At 38.6% G+C, this 19,508-nt stretch overlaps 2 protein-coding genes across 2 annotated transcripts in view; one reads left to right on the forward strand and one right to left on the reverse strand.

Annotated features, from left to right (window-relative positions):
- The window catches only part of LOC131425983 (muscle-specific protein 20-like), a 213,756-nt gene that overhangs the window by 119,891 nt on the left and 74,357 nt on the right, over positions 1–19,508 (forward strand). The window lies entirely within an intron of this gene.
- LOC131425979 (uncharacterized) lies at positions 4,943–9,456 on the reverse strand. Its single transcript, XM_058588327.1, has 2 exons — positions 9,388–9,456; positions 4,943–9,329 (listed from the first exon to the last, which is right to left on the reverse strand). The coding sequence occupies exon 2, from the start codon at positions 9,316–9,318 to the stop codon at positions 5,026–5,028; it is 4,293 nt and encodes a 1,430-aa protein (XP_058444310.1). The 5' UTR covers positions 9,319–9,329; positions 9,388–9,456; the 3' UTR covers positions 4,943–5,025.

The following is a 19,508-nucleotide window of genomic DNA, read 5'->3' on the forward strand; positions in this document are numbered from 1 at the left end:
CGACAAGAGCGATTACGTCACAGCTGCCAGTCATTTCGATGGATGAAAAAGCAACGTTGGAGAGCATTATAAAAAATCAGCCGTTCTAATGGCTCTAAAATTTTTCTAAAGAACTATTAGGATTTGTTTTTCGCAAATCGCAGGTAATTATCCTCAGTTTAGTGCAAATCAAGAACAATTTGGTTAGATTTGTGCACTTTTCGCTGTGTGAAATTCACAGTAATCGAGATCAAGTGAAGCCTTTTTTTGCGAAAAATGTTCCGAGTTTAATATCGTAGAGAATTACGCAATTTGACCCTTCTGAATGTTGGAAATGAATCCCTACAGCATATTGATAGTTTTTTTTCAATAAATTATGCAAATCCGAAATGAAATAATCGACATTGAAATTCTATATGCGGCTATTTTTATAGCCGTTAGGACCGCCCATTAGTGAAAAAGCTACAAACGAAATCACACAAAAGGAAATCTCTTAACAAAAATTGAATCAGTTTGGATTCTATCGCCACTGCGAGCAGATGTGTTTTGTGTCGTCTGCACAGCTAGTTTCGCTTTCGACAAGAGCGATTACGTCACAGCTGCCAGTCATTTCGATGGATGAAAAAGCAACGTTGGAGAGCATTATAAAAAATCAGCCGTTCTAATGGCTCTAAAATTTTTCTAAAGAACTATTAGGATTTGTTTTTCGCAAACCGCAGGTAATTATCCTCAGTTTAGTGCAAATCAAGAACAATTTGGTTAGATTTGTGCACTTTTCGCTGTGTGAAATTCACAGTAATCGAGATCAAGTGAAGCCTTTTTTTGCGAAAAATGTTCCGAGTTTAATATCGTAGAGAATTACGCAATTTGACCCTTCTGAATGTTGGAAATGAATCCCTACAGCATATTGATAGTTTTTTTTTCAATAAATTTGCAAATGCGAAATAAAATAATCGACATTAATATTCTGTATGCGACTATTTTTATAGCCGTTAGGACCGCCCATTAGTGAAAATGCTACAAACGAAATCACGTAAAAGAAAGCTCCTAACAAAAATCTAATCAGTTTGGATTCTATCGCCAATGCGAGCAGATGTATTTTGTGCCGTTTGCAAAGCTAGTTTCGCTTCCGATAAGAGTGATTACGTCACAGCTGCCAGTCATTTCGATGGATGAATAAGCATCGTTGGAAAGCATTATAAAAAATCAGCCGTTCTAATGGCTCTAAAAGTTTTCTGAAGAACTATTAGGATGTGTTGTTCGCAAATCGAAAGAAAATATCCTCAGTTTAGTGCAAATGTAGAACAGTTTGGTTAGATTCTTGCACTTTTCGCTGTGTGAAATTCACAGTAATCGAGATCAAGTGAAGCCTTCTTTGTTTTTGCGAAAAATGTGGAAAAGGGGAATGCTTGCATAATTCATACAATTGATCAACTATTTGATATTCGGAAGTGTTAAGGAACATGTCATTTGTTTTCGTATTCACGACATCCAGTTATGTCTCTGACATTACCCACCCGCCTTTTTTTCATTGCGACACGTCCAGGTGTATGCAGTGCAGAAAACGCTGTAAACTGAAACCAGCAGAGATGCCAGGTAAAACTATCTACTATCTTCAGATTACTCTACAGTTGAGTCGTATTCACTCAATTTCAAATTGGTACGGTTTACTTGATTTTAGCGTATTAACTGAAACTTTCGCTGTTGGGTGGTTTTGTTTTTTGTATTCTGACAACAATTAAAGGAGCGAATGAAAGGAAAAATTCAAAAGAACTCAAAATTAATTAAAAAGTAAAAAGTCAAATAATAGGTTGTTTTAATTTTCCGTGTATGTATGTGATACGGTAAACTGATTTTGTTTGACGAAAGTCTGCGAAAATCTGCAGATTTGCTGACCTGGCATCTCTGGAAGCCAGTGCAAATCGTAGCACACCGAAAAAAAACATAATAATTTCATAAGCTGTGACTTATGAACCAGCACAATTTTGATTTCATTGAAGACTTATGTATTCAGTAAGCACACATATGAACTTCATAAGCATAACTTATGAAAGCGCACCATCTGAAGCGTGCAAAACACATTTTCAGAATTCGAAATTACAATTGATAGAGTGTGGAGATGAGGACATAAATTCGTTGGCTTCAAAATATCTCGTTCTTTCAGAAATTGTTTGGAATTGGATTGCGGATTGAAGGGAAAGAAATGTGAGTCTCTATTCATTATTTTATTTCATGACAGTAACACTTTGTTTATGCATGACGCAGCAAGTAGAAAATATTGCGTTTGTGGAGGAAAATCTTGTTCATCCGGACTCGTTTTAACATGACTTGAATATATACTTTGGAAAGATTTCTAAGAAATCCCAATATGTAGAAATTCATCATTTGCTATCCACGAAATAGGAAATTATTATCTATTCGGACTAATTGAAATTTTTTGTAGTAGGTAGGTGCTTTTTGATTGATAAATAGTCTAAAAAATAAATTCTGTATTATGAAAATTTTAAGTGTTTTTTAGTTATATATATATTCAAATCAGTAGCAATCGTCATCGAAACCAATAAGAAAGTGGCGATGAATTTTATAAGTTCGGGTAGGGGTATATAAATAACTTATTACATTCATATCTACATTTCTACATTAATCATAAGTCTACCTCACGAACTTCATAAGTATGATTTATGAAATCCATAAGTAGGTCAATGAAATTTTTTTTCTGAAGATCATAAGTTTGACTTATGATTTTCAAATGGTACACTTGTAGCGAAATATCATAAATGTTTCTTATGGCTTTTTTGCGTCCGATCGCATATGGTAAAGAAAAAAGTTTTGGTTCATTAAGTCAACGCTCCGTGTCAAAAATTATTCAAAACAATGGCAAAACTACATGAACTGAACTTCGAATTGCTCCCACATCCACCGTATTCACCAGATTTGGCTCCCAGCGACTACTGGCTGTTCGCAGACCTGAAAAAAAATGCTCACCGGTAAGAAATTCCGCACGAATGAAGTGGTTATTTTTGAAACTGAGGCAAAAGATTAATCGTTATACAAAAGTGTTATTGAAATGTTAGAGCGGCGCTGGAATGATTACACTGCTTTTGATGGAGATTACGTTGATGAATAGAGTTAATTTTGAACCAAAAAAAAATCATGTTCTCTTTGTTAGGCCCGGGACTTGTCAGTCCATGTGTTAAACTAATAAGACCTGCATATTGGAAGAGTTTACAAGCTGGTTCTGAAGGAATTTGTTCCATTTTCAGTACCCACTAATAACAAATTCAATGGAAAAATTATTTCAATCTGAATATTGATTATAAAGACAAAGATTTTGTTATAATTTAAAAAAAAATGCGATTCGTTATTTCTCATCTTACCTCGGCCAAACCAATTATTCGAAAACAAACGAATCAAGCGAAATCCTGCACTTCTGTTACTTTTGTATATGAATTTCTAGCTAAACAGTTCATTAGTTTTGAATCAGCTGCATAAACTATGTTTTGTGTTTGAACTTTCAATCAGTCCCGGTCACAGCGTGCATGTAAAATTTATTTGTAGTTTTCATTGACATCACAAAATCACCGGTACGATATTACTGTACTACCGGCTGTAAAAATTTCATATACTTTTCAAATAAACTTCAATCTATTGAAATTTGTGACCTGATTTCTTCAAAACGGTTGAAAACTCGTGCACATGCATGCTCGGTGCCGTTGGACTCGGTGTTGGTTTTCATTTTCATAACCGCGTGTACGAAATCGATCATTGCACAACACAGCGAGCATCGTTCGTAAAGACGGTGTAGTATTTTCTGTTTCCGTATCAGCGCATATACGTACCGGTGCGCTTCAAAGGACGGTTTGAAAATTTGGACACCCATCACCTTGTAATTCCGAAACCGGAAGTCAAATCGGCTGTGCCATCTCCGAGAAAAGCAAGTGCACAAATTTTACTTTTATTGCACATTTTACCCCCGAACTCCGGAACCGAAAGTTGAATTCAAACAAAATTTAGGAGTTCTGTATGGAACCATTGAAAATTTGAATCTAAGTTTATGAAAAAAAACCTGTTTTAATCCACCTAGAGGTGTAATGATGCCTTTCTCATTTTCATTTTCTCCTGTATATTACAGCAGAAATTCCCCGAAATACTACAATTTAAAAAAGTTCAGAAAATAGTTTTGAAGATTTCTGTTGTATTTGAATTTAAGTTAGTGAAAATCTATTCAATCATGTGAGAAAGTGAAGTGAGCTCCATTTTATCATATTTCATTATTATTGTCGGTACTTCCGGAGCCGAAAGCTGGATATCGGCATAGTGACATTCGGTTCATTCAACCATTCACTAATATGACCTACACGTTTTTTCACGATTCTCTATGATGATTTGAATTTCGGATTTTAATAAAATTCAGAAAATCATTCACGGGACTATCAATGGTTTATTTGGTTACAGACTCTCATGGTCTGGAAACTAGAGAAAATCACTAGCCAATATAAAGAGGTATAAATATAACGGTAGTATTCCTGAAATTAACGTTTTCATACTAAGCACCCTATCTCCGGAACAAGGGATTTAATCCGAATGAAAATTTGGATATTCTTATGGCATCTTAAGAACTTCAATCTTCTAGAAAAATGAGTGACATTATTTTCACATTTTTGGTGCATATCACCCTGTAATTCCGGAAGCGACATACAGACAGTTCTCGTACTCCAGGAACTGATTCGACCCTAGACCTTCCAGGCCTTGGTTCAAAAGTCGATTTTCCTTTTTTTTCACTGTTTGATTTTTGCAGTATTTGGTTTACTGGGCGTAAGTGAGACGTATGGACATTAACAAAGAAAAACGCGTTTTTACATTCGTGATTCGAATTAACTTTATTCCCAGGAACATTTTCAATTTTATTTTCAGTATTTTTTAGTACTAGATGGATGACGTTCTTTTTTAATGCATAGAACCTAAGGTGATGTAGTTTTCCTTACTCGGTACGTATTCGCTTTATAAATAATTGTTCTGTTTTTAGGTGTGGCAAAATCCGTTCGTTTAAAACTTGAACTTATTCACAAATGTTCGAAAAACCTCTTTTCGTTCAGTTAGTTTAGAGTGTTCACTTGGTAATGGTTTTAAGTTTTCCTGAATCCATTTTTCTTTTGATTTATTAAATTCATCGTACCTCCTATCAGTGTAATTCCAAGTAATTATTTCGTAGCTTCCTTGGTTCCCGCGCCTGGCAGTCAGTCCCTTGATCTGGTTCTCCCGAATGGTATCGAAGTCGGAAAATGCTTGTATCACGTGCACTCCCCCGTTTCCTTCTACGATTTCACTGGATTTGTAGTCAAGTCCTGCAATCATCGTCCAAAATACCACGGTCACAATTCCTGCACCACCGATCTCATCAATAATCCAGTGCTTCTCTTCATTGGGTGTATCTTCGTACATGAAGTTAATCCTAGTAAAATGCTTCCCGTAGTTGTTCTCGAAATTTTTCATTTGCACTTTACTAAAGCAAACTATTATAACCGAACGATGGGAATCGATAACCTTGCGAGCGCTGTTGAAAATTTTGTCTAAGTAAGAACTTTCGTCGATCGCCTTATAAAAGCTTGCCTTCTTGTCGAATTGAAGTTTTGAACAACCGAAAACCGAGGGCATTTTAGTCCATTCCTTGATGTCGCAAAACTGTTCGAGGTAATTAATTTGATCTTCGTGAAACTTTTCTCCAAATACCCCGAAAACGAGAGGGAAGTCGCTGAGTGCTGTGATGAATTTCGATTTAGGTGATTTCATCATCAAAAATCCATAATTCAATTTATCTCCGGTTTTCAGCGAAGTTTGTGATTTCTCATTAGCTAAATAGTGGAATGTTTTATAATAACTATATTTACGCTCCTGCGATTTATCATTAGCATAATTACTCCATATTGAATTGTGATTTTTGTACACTCTTCCAGCATCGCGAATCATGTCAGCTAAATGGGTATCGAACAACTTTCGATTTGTGAAAGACATTTCCTTATTGTCATCTGAGATCCATTTAAATTCACCTGGCAGTGACAAAAAAGTCTTCCATCTATCTTTTTCTGGGAACTCGGATGATTTAATATACTCATATATAGCATTCTTGATGGCGTTTTGCTCAGTTGATTCGATTGTTAAATTCCATATTTTCGTTTGAATTTTATCGAGTCCTGGTAATATGATAAACAAATGGGGGAAGTAATGTACCGTAGTCCAAAAATCAATACGATTAAAAAACACATTTATATCATCAATCAAAAGCACGGAATTATCTAAGGATCCTGTCATTATTCGCTCAGGTGAATTCTTCGCGAATCCCGATGAAAGGACACGTGTGCCATTTAATAGCACGCTACCAAAGTAACCGAAATCCCAAACAGTACTATAGCTAATACATTCTCCTACATCCAAAATTCCAAAAACTCGATTCAGATCAGCTCGATTTTTTTCTATTTGATCCAAATAGCACCCGCAATGCACCCGCACTGAGTGCCCGGTCAACGCCAACAAAATGGCGATCAGTCGAATAATCAACGTTTTGCCTTCTCCCGGAGGAATCTCCGAAAAATGTTTAGATACTCCTGTTCCAGGATCGTCCACTCCTAGCATCCTCAGAATGCACAAAATCTGAAAACCGTGCAGTCCGTGAACTTCTGCCAGTTTTGGGAATTCTACCGTTTTAGGTGTTGAAGTAAACCACAAAGCTGCGATTCCAGCAAGGATTTTTGGAAGCTCGACCTGCTTAAATTGAGCATCCCAAGAACTGAAATGACGAATTTTTGTTGCTTTCAATTTCTCTGCTATTTCAACGACTCTGCTCTCTCCTTTCAAAGATACGTATTGTTGAAACTGCTCTGAATATTGATGGAATACTGTTCGAATTGATTGCTTGTCGTGAAAACTATTGAACTTATCGAATCCATTAAATGCCAAAATCAAATCTTCTTCAATTCCAATCCAAGTGAAATCACTTGTAGATTTACATTCATTAATTTTGCTGTTTAGTAATTCCACATTTGCTGCTAGAAAATGGTCGAAAGAATCGTGTGAATAGCAAAAATCCTTCGAATTCATCAGCCTTTTCGTGAGCGTTGAAATCAAAGTTATTGTGGTCGTGATTTGATCTGATGCTGAAAGATCGAGTCCTGATGACCACTGTTTCCGATTTAACTGTTGCATGGTAAGGGAAAGACACGATTTCATAATGAGAATAATCTGGGGCTCAGGAATTTCAACTTCGCTATGAAACATTTTCATCATCTGAACGAACTTCAACGGATTTAACACTCGGAATGTGTCCGGAAAGCGTTCTTGGTTCAATGGTTCGATCAACTTGTATGGAATCATATTTTGCATCTCAACCCCGGAAATGGTTTTTACGATCCAATCAAATGACAGAGCATCAAGTTGAAGCACAAAAGCATTGTATGTATTGAAAAACTCCAAAACCAGCTCAAATTCCACACTTTTCTCCAAAACCAACTGTACGACATCCAACAATTTTGGCGCGAGTTCGTTCATCTCTGGAAGATCAATTTTAGAAGAAAACTTTGCAATTATATTCTTCCTATAATTCCAAAATAAAACAAAAACTTCGACCATTTCGTGGAATCGATTCGTATTTGAAGAGCCAAACGACATTTCTGAAATGAGTAGATGAAGGTGTTTTTGCAGTATTTTCCTGTCGACCTCCAAATTGTATTCTTCTTCATTCTCCACAAGTTCAACGGTACAAGCAATGAAGTCCACCAAAGCATGACTCATGACTCGAACGAACTCTAGCTCATCTTGATTTACTTTTCGAACTAAAGAAACATATTCTTGAAGAATTTTCTCATAAGCTGTCAGTTGATTTCTGGTCGCAATCGAAGACAGAGCATCATCCAACAAACAGCACCAAATGAACGATTCCTGCATGTTTTGACTAGGATCAATCGCTAGATTGCAGTTTTCGGAACCCACAAAAAGCTTGGATTTGTATTCGAATGATTTGCAGTCGACGTTTGAACCAGGCTCAAAATGGTTCAGAAGTTTGAAAATGAACAAATATTCGCGTTCCAAACATTTTCCTGAATTACCTTTGATTTTCCAGGTTATCTCGGGTGTCGGATTCCAAAAGGTGTTGGTGTCAATTTGAATCAAATCTGAACACTTCATGTCAGAGTTTTTGACGATTTTTTGCAGGAGGTCCTTCAGGCTTTTGCACAGTAGAACAAAAGCTGGATTGATTAATGATTGCTCTACACTAAATTCACTGATATCAAAACCATTCACATTAGCGGTGAAGCGATTTGCCAAGTTTTTCAAAGGTTTCTGGAAATCAACTCCATCCAAAATGTTTTCCACATCGGCAAGAATCCCAATATCTCTGCTGCTGATTAACATGATTCTTTCGGGCGAAACATTTTCCAAATCACTCGATAAATATCCTGGCACTTGTTCCAGTAAACACTTTCTATGAACATCACTTGCATTTGACAGAATCTGCTTCAGAGTTTCAAGCAATATCGGAAAATTCTCTTCCGACGGAATGCACGGAAGAAGCTCATTCCTTCTTTTCAGAGAACATTCGACGTCATACAACTTTGTCACTGTGTTGGTGAGCTGCACTGAAAAAGACCGACTTTTCATAATTTTCTCACACACACACTGATAATCTGACAGCTCGCAACTAACGTCATCGCCAAAAATGGTCTTCAATGAAATGCAGTCCATTGCGAAGCGACGATCGATTGCCGTTTTTGATCCCACATCTTTGAGAATATTCACGAAATCCGTTCGTAGCTGGTTTCGTTCCAAAAGAAGACCATCTAAAACCACCTCCTCAATCCGAATCTGCTCCAGTAGAACTTGCTTTGCCTGTTGAAAATCATTTGTTCCATCCAACAGTTCCGGCCTCTCGATCGTCACTCTTGCCAGCAGATCATCGTCCACCAACATCAGCCGGCCTTCGCTATGGAGTTTTATTTCCAACGTTTCCAGTGTAAAACGGGCAGAAAAGTTGAGTTGGCTGATTTTCTTACAGGTTGACGTTTTTCTCTTGATGAATTCGTTGCCAGCCGGGGATCGAAATTTTCGCGCTTGGCTCAGAGTAAACTCGGAACACCGCTGAGTGCTGGTTTCACATTCATTGGAATCAGTGGACAAAAGCCGGCTACGAAGATCCTGCGACATCGTTGTGAACTCAACTGAATTGCGGTTCTCGTCCAAATTTCCTCCACTCGATCTGTTCTGTTCCGTCATCGTTTGGGTCTCGTTCGAATCGGAAGCGTCAGCCGCACAATTTTCTTCCGCTTCATTATTCATTACTGGTTCCATGACAGGAAAGGCTGAAAATCATTTCAAAATTTGATTATAAACGATTGGCTTTTTTTTCGAGTTTTTTACTAAGTTGTTCAAATTTTCCCGAGAACAAACACCGTCTTTAATGTTGCTTTTACTATGCAGCTCTGAAAGGTTGTAATTTATTCAATTTTTCAGTATTACATAATGGTAAGTATAATTGTTTCTAACATTTTCAGTATTTTCTCTCCTTTCACGCATCACCACCAAAGAATGACTAATCCTTACCAAAATTTTGTACTTTCGATTCTTCTCCCTAAAGTTTTTTTTGATTCGCTATTATCAGCGGTTATCTTATCCGAAATACCTGGAATGGCACAGCAATGTTTTTGTTATCATAGTTGTTTTGTTATCATTGCATTTTATCATTAGCCATCGAAATGGTTTCGAAAATCTTGACTTAAGAATAGACAAATAATGTTTAAATTGTGGATGACAGCTTGATACATTTTAATATTCGTATTTAGACAGCAAGGAATGTATGCATGTGTTAAAGTGTCAACCTTTTCTTTCAATTTTTGCATAGTTCAAAGAGACTATTTTCTTAAGGTAAGTTTCCTTTAAAAAAAAGTGTTTGTTTTTAAAACAATTCCACTTATACTTTTCTTTTTCTTTTTTAATATGCCGCCTCTGGAAATAGTTTCTCGTTCGATTGTTTGTTTGGTGGGTGTTATTCTTTTTTGGAAACTAGAGATGGTCGGGTATTTGTTCCCGAAACCTGACTGGTATTGATCGGGTGAGGGTACAGAAAAAAATGTTTGTCGGGTTCGGGACGGGTACGGCTCCCGATTTTTTTTTTTATTTTGAACGGTACGGATCGGATTCGGATTAAAAAAATTGGTCGGGTTATTACATGACAAATTTTTGAATATAAAGTCGTTTGTTGGAATTTATCCTGTTTACAATTGACTATCATAAAATGTCTAAAGAAAAGAGTTTTTATAATATAGGGGAGACCGGAACTGAACCGGACACTTTTTGGAAATTGAAAAAAAAAACATTAATTACAACTAGGTTTTTACCCAATTTATCATCAAAGTCAATCCATGGATCGAAATAATTGCTGGTTTATAAGATATTTAAGCTGTCCGTTCAAGTCCCGGTCTCGCCTAATAATTTCTTGAGCATCTCCCCTTACTCTGTTTACGCACCTGTGCCGAATAAATAGTACATTCTAGAAAAAAAATTAAATCAACAAATTTCTCACATCAATGAAAACTGCTTTTGCAAACAGAATTTGATATCGACAAAGTTTAAACTATTAAACAAATGAAATAAAAATAAATTTGTGAAATATTCAACAATTTGTTTCAGACGTAGTGCCGTCTTGAGATAATTTCAAATTTGATCAGTGTCTAACGGGGAAAACAGATTGGAAAAATGACATGCGAATGCAACTATGCAATGAAGACCGTGAAAATGTTACCGCACAGACGACGGATCTCGAACTCATAGCTAGTTTCTAATCGGGAACATTGTTTTGCCAATTAAACTTCCCTGCATATGAAAAAAGCACATGAAGAGACAGCCCGATTGACTAGAGGAATCAAGCATTCAATTGTAGTCCTATATCGATGGAAACACATTTGACAGAAAACAAACACACACCGCATCACAAGTCTATCCTCGCTATTCTGCTTTGCCGCCAAGCTACTGATTCGAGATTATTTGAACGAAATTTGATTCCTAAGGTTGTGGTAATTTTTTTTTTTGAATTTTCAGATAAGTGAAGGATTACAGTTTAAAGTCTAAAAATTTTTGAATAAGAAATAATCTCTCCATATCCTCTCAAAGATAGGGTATTGTAAACTTTCTTTTTTTCCTTCCATACAAAATATATGGCGCAATGAAGATGTTTTGCGATTAGAGTTCTATGTAGGTAGGAAAGGGCTGCCACTGTTCAATAGTATTTGATTTTATAGCATTTTGTCGTGAATACGACTTACTTTACTATGGGGCGCCTTTTCAAAATTTACCCTCTGAGAGAGTGATAAGTTTTTGATCGTGAATATCTCCTGTTATATCTAACGAATCAACATAATTCTTGCTACATGCCATCGGAAATATGATCACAATTTTATGATAAAACTTTCAGTTGTGTGACATATTCTTAAATAGTTCACAATTAAACTTTTCTGAAATGTTTGGTATAAACGAGTATCAAAGAGGATAATTCATATGGCGCGTTTGCCTTTCTCGTATTTTGAAAGCTCATAGCTCAGTGATCTGTAGAAGGATTTATATAATCTAACTACCAATAGAATCGAAAATCTTCAACTTGAACGTGTATTACAACAATATTGAAGTTTTTCAATAGTACACTATTGAAAAACCTGTTTGATTTAACCCATGACAGCACCAGCCAATCAGAACGCGAGATGTCTATATCTATACAAGAGCATCCATATAAAAGTTGAATGGTTCACTTTTCCTATCATTTGCTGAGCAACTCTTCCCGAAACAAGACACACGACAGCAACATCGAGGACCTGTCGTCTCATTGTTTCCCGATATGAATGCACGAGACACCGTCAGCACAATGACACCGAAAAAGGCAACCAAAAAGTCCAGCAAGGCCCATTGCCGAAACAAGACACACACGAGAACCATCTCAGATCTCAATATTTTCTACCAAAAGATTCATCAAGATGGGAGTTAAAATAATTTGCACCGTCACTAACACATTCAATTACGAACGGCAATGCGAAAGCGAAAGTGATGATTTTGAACACATCTTTATACTAGTTTACAAATATGCCGTGCGAAACAGAGTTGCCACAGATCAATATGTATTTTTGTCGCGATTACTTTAGTATGCGGCCGAAAACAAAAATTGTTAGAACAAATGTTTCCACTTGATTTGCGCATTCTACTTTCCAGGCTTATCAGAACTGGCTAAACTTAAAGCAATTCTAAATATTTCTTTATCACAGTGATGTGGTCATCCTGAAAAGGACGGGGTTTTCAACGGATGGCCAGCTGCATATGGCGAGGGATGATTTTCGTTTTCGTTGTCATGGGCAGCGTTACCGGTCAACTCCAACACTTCGGCAACCAAGTACTCCATCACTGCCGCCAGATAGACCGATGCACCAGCACTGACACGCTCGGCGTAGTTCCCCTTCCGAGGCAAACGATGGATTCTGCCGCCAACTGGGCACTTCAGACCAGCACGGTTTGAGCGGGACTTTACCTTGCCCTTAATTGTTCCTCCACAATATGCTGTTAACAGCTCGACGACCCATTCAGTATTACTGGCTGCCGCTCATTTTATTTTTTTTTTAATTTTTTTATTGCATAAATATCTGTTTATTAATCTTATTTTTGTGTATTACATCAACATTTTACAGTACAAGTGTTTTGACCCTTTGGCCTTTCATCTTTGTTGTTCATACGATTCGTTATTAATAATAGGTGTTTTAGTTACTCTTGTTTTACATACTAATGTTTAATCATAATATTTATTTTAATTATTAATAAACTATCTACCTACTTATAACTATCCCTAACCTAATACGTACAAATTTTGAATTATTTGTATTTCAGAAATTGAGCACCTCTCTTCAAATTTCGTGCAGTATTGTTCGAATTTTTGTTCTAGTATATCCAGGGAAGCCATCTCATGTACTTCACTAGTCCTTGTCCAAGGGGGTAGATTTAGAATCATCTTTAAGATCTTACTTTGAATGCGCTGAAGCCAAAGTTTGTGTGTTCGTGCATAGCCCCGCCAAACAGGGACTGCGTATTCAATTGCGGGGTAGATGATTTGTTTATAGACAGCCATCTGATTCTTCAGGCACAGTTTAGATGTTCTACAAATCAGCGGATACAGAGACCTAATGAGTATGCTGCATTTTTGAACGATTTTGTCAACATGTGACCTGAATATCAGATGTCTGTCAAAGGTGAGTCCTAGATAGATAACTTCATCGGACCATTCAATGACCTCATCACCGAATCGTATTCTGCATTCGTCTGATGGAACAAGTTTTGGAGATCTTGAATGTGGAAACAAGATGACCTGAGTTTTTGCTGCATTGATCACAATTTTCCAGCTTGTAAAATATTCCGTTAAAGCGTCCAGACCTGTCTGTAGTTTATTTTTCAGAGCATTAATGACACGACCTTTGTAAAGAATGGCAGTATCATCAGCAAATTGTGACAGAACACCACCACCTGGAAGAGGTGGGATGTCTGATGTGAAAATGTTGTATAGAATGGGACCTAGGATACTTCCCTGGGGTACACCAGCAGGAATAGTAAATCTTTCTGAAAGTGCATTATTCAGAGAAACCTGGAATGCTCTATCTGCAAGATAATGTTTGATAATTTTAATAAGATACATGGGAAAATTATACCGATGCAGTTTGAACACCAGTCCATCGTGCCACACATTATCGAATGCCTTTTCAATATCCAATATTGCCATGGCAGTCGTTTTGGACACTGATTTGTTTTGCTGGATGACGTTGTTAACCCTTGTGAGTTGGTGGATGGTGGATCTTCCTTTCCGGAACCCAAACTGTTCTTCCAGAAATATATCCTGTTCATCTGCGAAAGCAAGAATTCGCCTTTGTATTGACTTTTCAAACAGCTTGGATAGGGCAGAGAGTAAGCTGATGGGCCGATAGCTCTTGGAAAAGGAAGGATCTTTCCCCGGTTTCAAAACTGGGATAACTTTAGCTAACTTCCACATTGAAGGGAAGTAACCAAGCTCCCAGCACCTGTTAAAAATTTTAGCTAAGAAGACAAATGAGCGAATACTCAAATGTTTCAGCTCAATGTTGAATGTGTTGTCGAAACCGGGGGCCTTCATATTTTTGGATTTTTTCACAAAAGCCATCAGCTCATTCGCAGTGACTCTACTTTCCTCCGGAACCAAGCTGTCTGATTGGTCAACCTCAGCTACGCTATCAGCAACGGCTCTTTCATATGGACTAACAATGTTAAGTCCTAAATTGTGAGAACACACAAACTGCTGGCCTAGCGCATTTGCCTTCTCTACTGGTGTGATTAAAGGTATTCCTTCAGCTGCGTCCTGGGGTGACATCAGAGGAGGAATAGGCTTCGGTTTTTTCTTAAGCACCTTCGTTAAGGACCAGAAGGGCTTTGAATGTGGGAGAATTTCTCGAAGCTTTTGCTGGAAGTTCCTGTTGTGAAGCTCAGATATCCTTTCCTGGATTATCCTAGTTAAGTTGTTATAAGTAGTCTTCCTATCTAGAATGCCAGTTCGTTGATACTGCCTCCGGTAGATATTCCGAAGTCGGATGAGTTTCTTGGTGACACTGTCGATTTGAAGAGAGGAACTCGGCATATGTTGTACTGGAACCATCCTATCACGAGCGACTGTGATTGAATGCTGGAAGGAAGATAGGGCTGCATCGATTTTCATCGGGGAATCAAGTGGCAAATCGATATTAATAAGTTGGTCGGCGATATGTTGAAATTGGACCCAATCGGTGCGATAATAGTTCCTCCGAGGTTGAATAGGCACTGTTTCTGGAGAAGATCCCAACGTTAATATTACTGGAAAGTGGTCGGAAGAGAGCTCGTTGAAAACAACCGGAGAGCTGTCTATGGCGATGTTGCTGATGAATATATCCAAAATGGAATGAACTCCCGATCTGGAAAGTCGCGTTGGTTGATCCGGAGCGAAGATGTTGTATTGTCCAGCTTCGTAATCTTCGGCAAGTACGAATCCGTTTCGATTCTGTCTTCTGTTTCCCCACAGCTCATGCCGTGCGTTCAGGTCCCCAGCAATGATGAATTTGTTCTGTCGTCGAGTGAGCATAGCCAGATCTCGCTTCAATGATGCACACGTACCATCTCGAAGATTGGTTTGTTTGGGGCAGTACGCTGCAATGATGATGATGGGTCCCATCGTCGTTGTAATCTCAATTCCGATGGCTTCTATGAGTTGCAATTTAAAGGCTGACAGAAGCCTGTGCTGAATGGATCGTTTAACGGCAATGGCAACTCCCCCTCCTCTGGTAGTTGTCCTGTCGAGCCTGTGAATCCTGTAATTGGAAATAAAAATAGAAATTTCAGGTTTAAGATGAGTTTCAGTTAAAATAGCAATATCGGCATTCTTCTCTTGAAGAAAGTCGGACAATTCAGCAGTTTTGCTCCTGAGTGAGCAAGCATTCCAATTTACTATAATCAACTCATTATATTGCATATTCGATGATGAATTTGCCTAAGGCGTTGATTTGATCTAACCGCGTTCTGCAGTTTCGTAGTTTTGTTGTCATTGTTTCAAAAATGACGATCAGTTGTTCAGCAGAGAATAAATCACCAGAGTCATCCTTTGCTTGTGGTTGATTATTGCCCCATCCAGGAGGGATTCTTGAGGAAGATTCTTTTTGAGATCCAGCGGCTGAAGTCTTTGGATTGCTGCGAGGAAGTGGCGGCAAATTCGGAATATCCCTCTTCGGTGGGAGCCGTGGGAAATTAATTTCATCCTTCTGTGGAACATTCTTGCGCGTTGATTGTTTACGGGAAGCCTGTTGTCGAATTTTTGTGAACTCAGCACGTTTGGGACACGATTTGCTAGTAGATGGATGGTCGCCATCACAGTTCACACATTTTACAGCGATGTCATCTAGTAGGCAATCGTTGGTATTGTGTGGTTCGGCACATTTCCCGCACCGACTTTTCATGTGGCAATTCCTCGCTCCATGGCCGTAGTTCAAACAGTTCGTGCACTGTGTGACATCCCGATGTACCGGTTTATACTTTTGCCATTCGATGATTATGTGAAATAACGATTTAATCGTTTTCAGTTGACTCATGGTGATGGAGCCCTTCTCCAGATGAATCAGGTACAGTTGATCTCTGAACTTTTTGTCCGTATTATGTCGCTTCATTTTAAATACCATCAAAGGCTTTAGTCCAGCCTCCGACAGTGCCTGCTTTAGTTCGGCTTCCATCATGTCGGGTAGTCCCCGAAGTACAACCTTCATAGGTTTGTTGGCGGCAATATCGTGTGTGAAGTATTCCGCTTTTGTCTGCTTCAGATAGCATTCCACTCCTTTGTAGTGGTTCAAAGCCGGAACAGTTATTTTGTAGCCTTCAGTACATAAACGGATTGTTGCCTGTAGTCCTTTGCTGATCAGTGTGTTGAAATCCGAGCGTAGAGTTGGTGAGAAGCCCTTCAGGTAGAAAGGCGGCATTTTTTCCTTCTTCTGCAGTTCCTCTTCGACATCTACTGGCAGATCAGCATATTGGTTTTTACTCAGCAAACGGTCGTTTACCTGTACATCACTTGGCTTCAGACGCTTAGCATCCTTTGGATCCTTCTCGGATCTATGGCGGTTTTTACCCATAGCTTGGGTAGGTAGACAACTGCGAATAAAAAATAAAACAAAATCGAAATTAGTCGTAGTAGGTTATTCGTCTATCCACATCGAGTGTTAGATGACGAATTTTGGCTGCCGCTCTGCTAACTCTCTCTTTTATATCGTTTCACTGTTTCCCGTTCTGCGTATAGGAAAGGAATTCTAACAAAGGGGACGTCCTACCGTGCTACCACTAGCACGTATAAAAGGAAATGTGATGTGAGAAATAGCGTCATTTAAGTTAAAGCAGCTACTCTGTACGTACGAGACACCGTCAGAACGATGGCTCCGAAGACAGGTAGAAAAGCAGATTTGTACCGTCACTAACACATTCAATTACGAACGGCAATGCGAAAGCGAAAATGATGATGTTGAACACATCTTTATACTAGTATGGGGTCGTGTGAAAATATGCCATGCGAAACAGGGTTGCCATATATACAGGTTAATCTGTATTATTATTATTACTATCATTATTATTATTAGAATCACTCTTGCATACCGAAGATCGTAGATACATTTCAGAACAGGCCATTGCAATTGTCTCGTACTGAAATTTCGAGAAGAATCAGATATCTTCGAACTTCATAGCTTCAATAAAAATAAACTACAATTTGAACCTGGTACTGTAAATACCGACTGTAAATCATTCGAATACGAACCGAAACTTTTCCTGCCTTCCGAGAATGACGTTCTAGCGATTGATCCCAGTCAAACCATGCAGGAATCGTTCGTTTGGCTGTATCTGTTGGATGATGCACTTTCGACGATTGCAACCCGAAACCGACTGTCAATTTATGAAAGTATTCTTCGAAAATATGTTTCTTTAATTCAAAAAGCAAACCGAGATGAACTAGAATCCGTTCGCGTCGTGAGCCATGCTTTGGCGAATTTCATCGGTTGTACCTTTGAAGTATTGGCGGAGGACGAAGAAGAACATTCGATGGTCGACAGAGAAATACTAAGAAAGCAGCTTCATCTACTCATTCCGGAGCTGTCATTCGATTCTCCAACTACGAATCGGTTCTGTGAAATGGTTAATGCATTTCTTATCTTTTGGAAACTTAGGAGGGACGTACTTGCAGTGATTGCCTCCAGAGCAGGTCTTCCAGAGGTGAGCGATGTAACAAAATCGTTGTTGGATGTCGTTCGGTTGGTTTTGGAAAAAAATGTGGATGTTGAAGAGATCCTGAATTTTTTCCCACTGTATAACAACTTTGTGCTCAAACTCGGAGCTGTGTCACTCGAATGGATCATCAAAACCATTCCCGGTGTCGATATGAAATATATGATTTCATTAAATTTGATCAAGTCAGTGCATTGCGATCAGTTTCCGGGCATATTCCGGGTAATCGATCCGCCGAAGTTTGTTCAGTTGCTGAAAATTTTCCATAGCTCGCTTGAAATTCCGAAGCACTACGTGATTCGCATTGTCTTAGAGTTCCTGGCTTTTATTGTGCAGCAATTGAATCGGAAGCGGTGGGCTTCAGGAATCAATCTGTCTGAATCGGATCAGATCTCATCGACGGCAGTTTTAATTTCCGTACTCACCAATCGGCTTCCGAATCTTCACGAACAGCTGAGATATGATTCATTCGAAGATTTTGGTGCGACAAATGTGGAACCTTTATTTAGCGACATTGAACGAAGTGAATCGGGCAGTGATTTGGAATTTCAAATTCAAAACAAACCATTCCACATGCCATGGACTACAGCCAAAGTCGGTGTAAACATGACTTTTGCCCAATTCGATGATTTAAATGGTTGCCAAACAATTCGAACTGCATTCCAGCATTATTCCGAACAATATCAGCAGTACATGTCTTTGGCAGAGGAAACTAGATGCACTCTGATTGTACGGAAATTGAAAGCGACGAAAATTGTGCACTTCAAATTCTGGGATGCTCAATTCAAGCAGGTCGAGCTACCGATAATCGTCGCTGGGATCACTGCTTTGTGGTTTACTCTCACAATCGGAAATGAACACGATGTCGAACAATGTTCCGAACTGCACAGTTTTCAGGTTTTGTGCATTCTAAGGATGCTAGGCGTCGATGAAACGGAAACAGGACTGTCTAAGCATTTTGCCGAGATTCCGACAGGACAAGGAAAATCGTTGTCCCTACGATTGATCGCGATCTTACTGGCCTTGACGGGTCACTCCGTGCGAGTCCTTTGCTGCAGTGCATCTCTAGCAGAACAGAATCGAGCAGTGCTGAGTCGAGTTTTAGTTGTTCTAGATATTCAAGAAAGCATCAGTTTCAGCACTGTTGAGGACTTTCGGAACTATAGTCCTGTATTGCTAAACGGCAAACGTGTTCATTTGTCGGGATTCGCTAACGATTCGAAAAAGTACCCGACATCCGTGAAGATAGCGATAACAGAAAAACTGGATAATTCCGTTCTGTTGCTAGATGATGTCAACGTACTGCGCACAAATATCTCCTATGACAGCTCAATTGCCATAGTGTTACCCGGGCTTGATAAAATCCAAGCTAAAATATGGAGTCTGACAACAAAACCGGCAGATCCTGTTACAATACGGAATTATATTTGTGAGTGCATCCAATCGTACGAGTTTCCAGAAGCAGATCGGTGGAAGAAGTTTTTGACAAACCCAAATCAGTACAACTTGCTAAGTCAGACTACTTTATTCAGATCAAACCAAAAGGAAATATCCTGCACAAATCGAAAGCTGTTCGAAAATCATTTAGCTGAAATGATAGACGCTGCTGGAAAAGTTCACCGAAAGGACAGTGATCTCCAGCGGATTGGCTACTGCAAGATATTCAGGTATTTGGCAAACAAGAAATTGCACGCTTCCGCGAT

Source organism: Malaya genurostris, chromosome 1 (genome assembly GCF_030247185.1).
Source record: "Malaya genurostris strain Urasoe2022 chromosome 1, Malgen_1.1, whole genome shotgun sequence".
Lineage (NCBI taxonomy): Eukaryota > Metazoa > Arthropoda > Insecta > Diptera > Culicidae > Malaya > Malaya genurostris.

Bases quoted from the DNA above. Each gene is read 5' to 3' on its own strand.
- LOC131425979 (XM_058588327.1), bottom strand. From the start codon at position 9,318: ATGGAACCAGTAATGAATAATGAAGCGGAAGAAAATTGTGCGGCTGAC.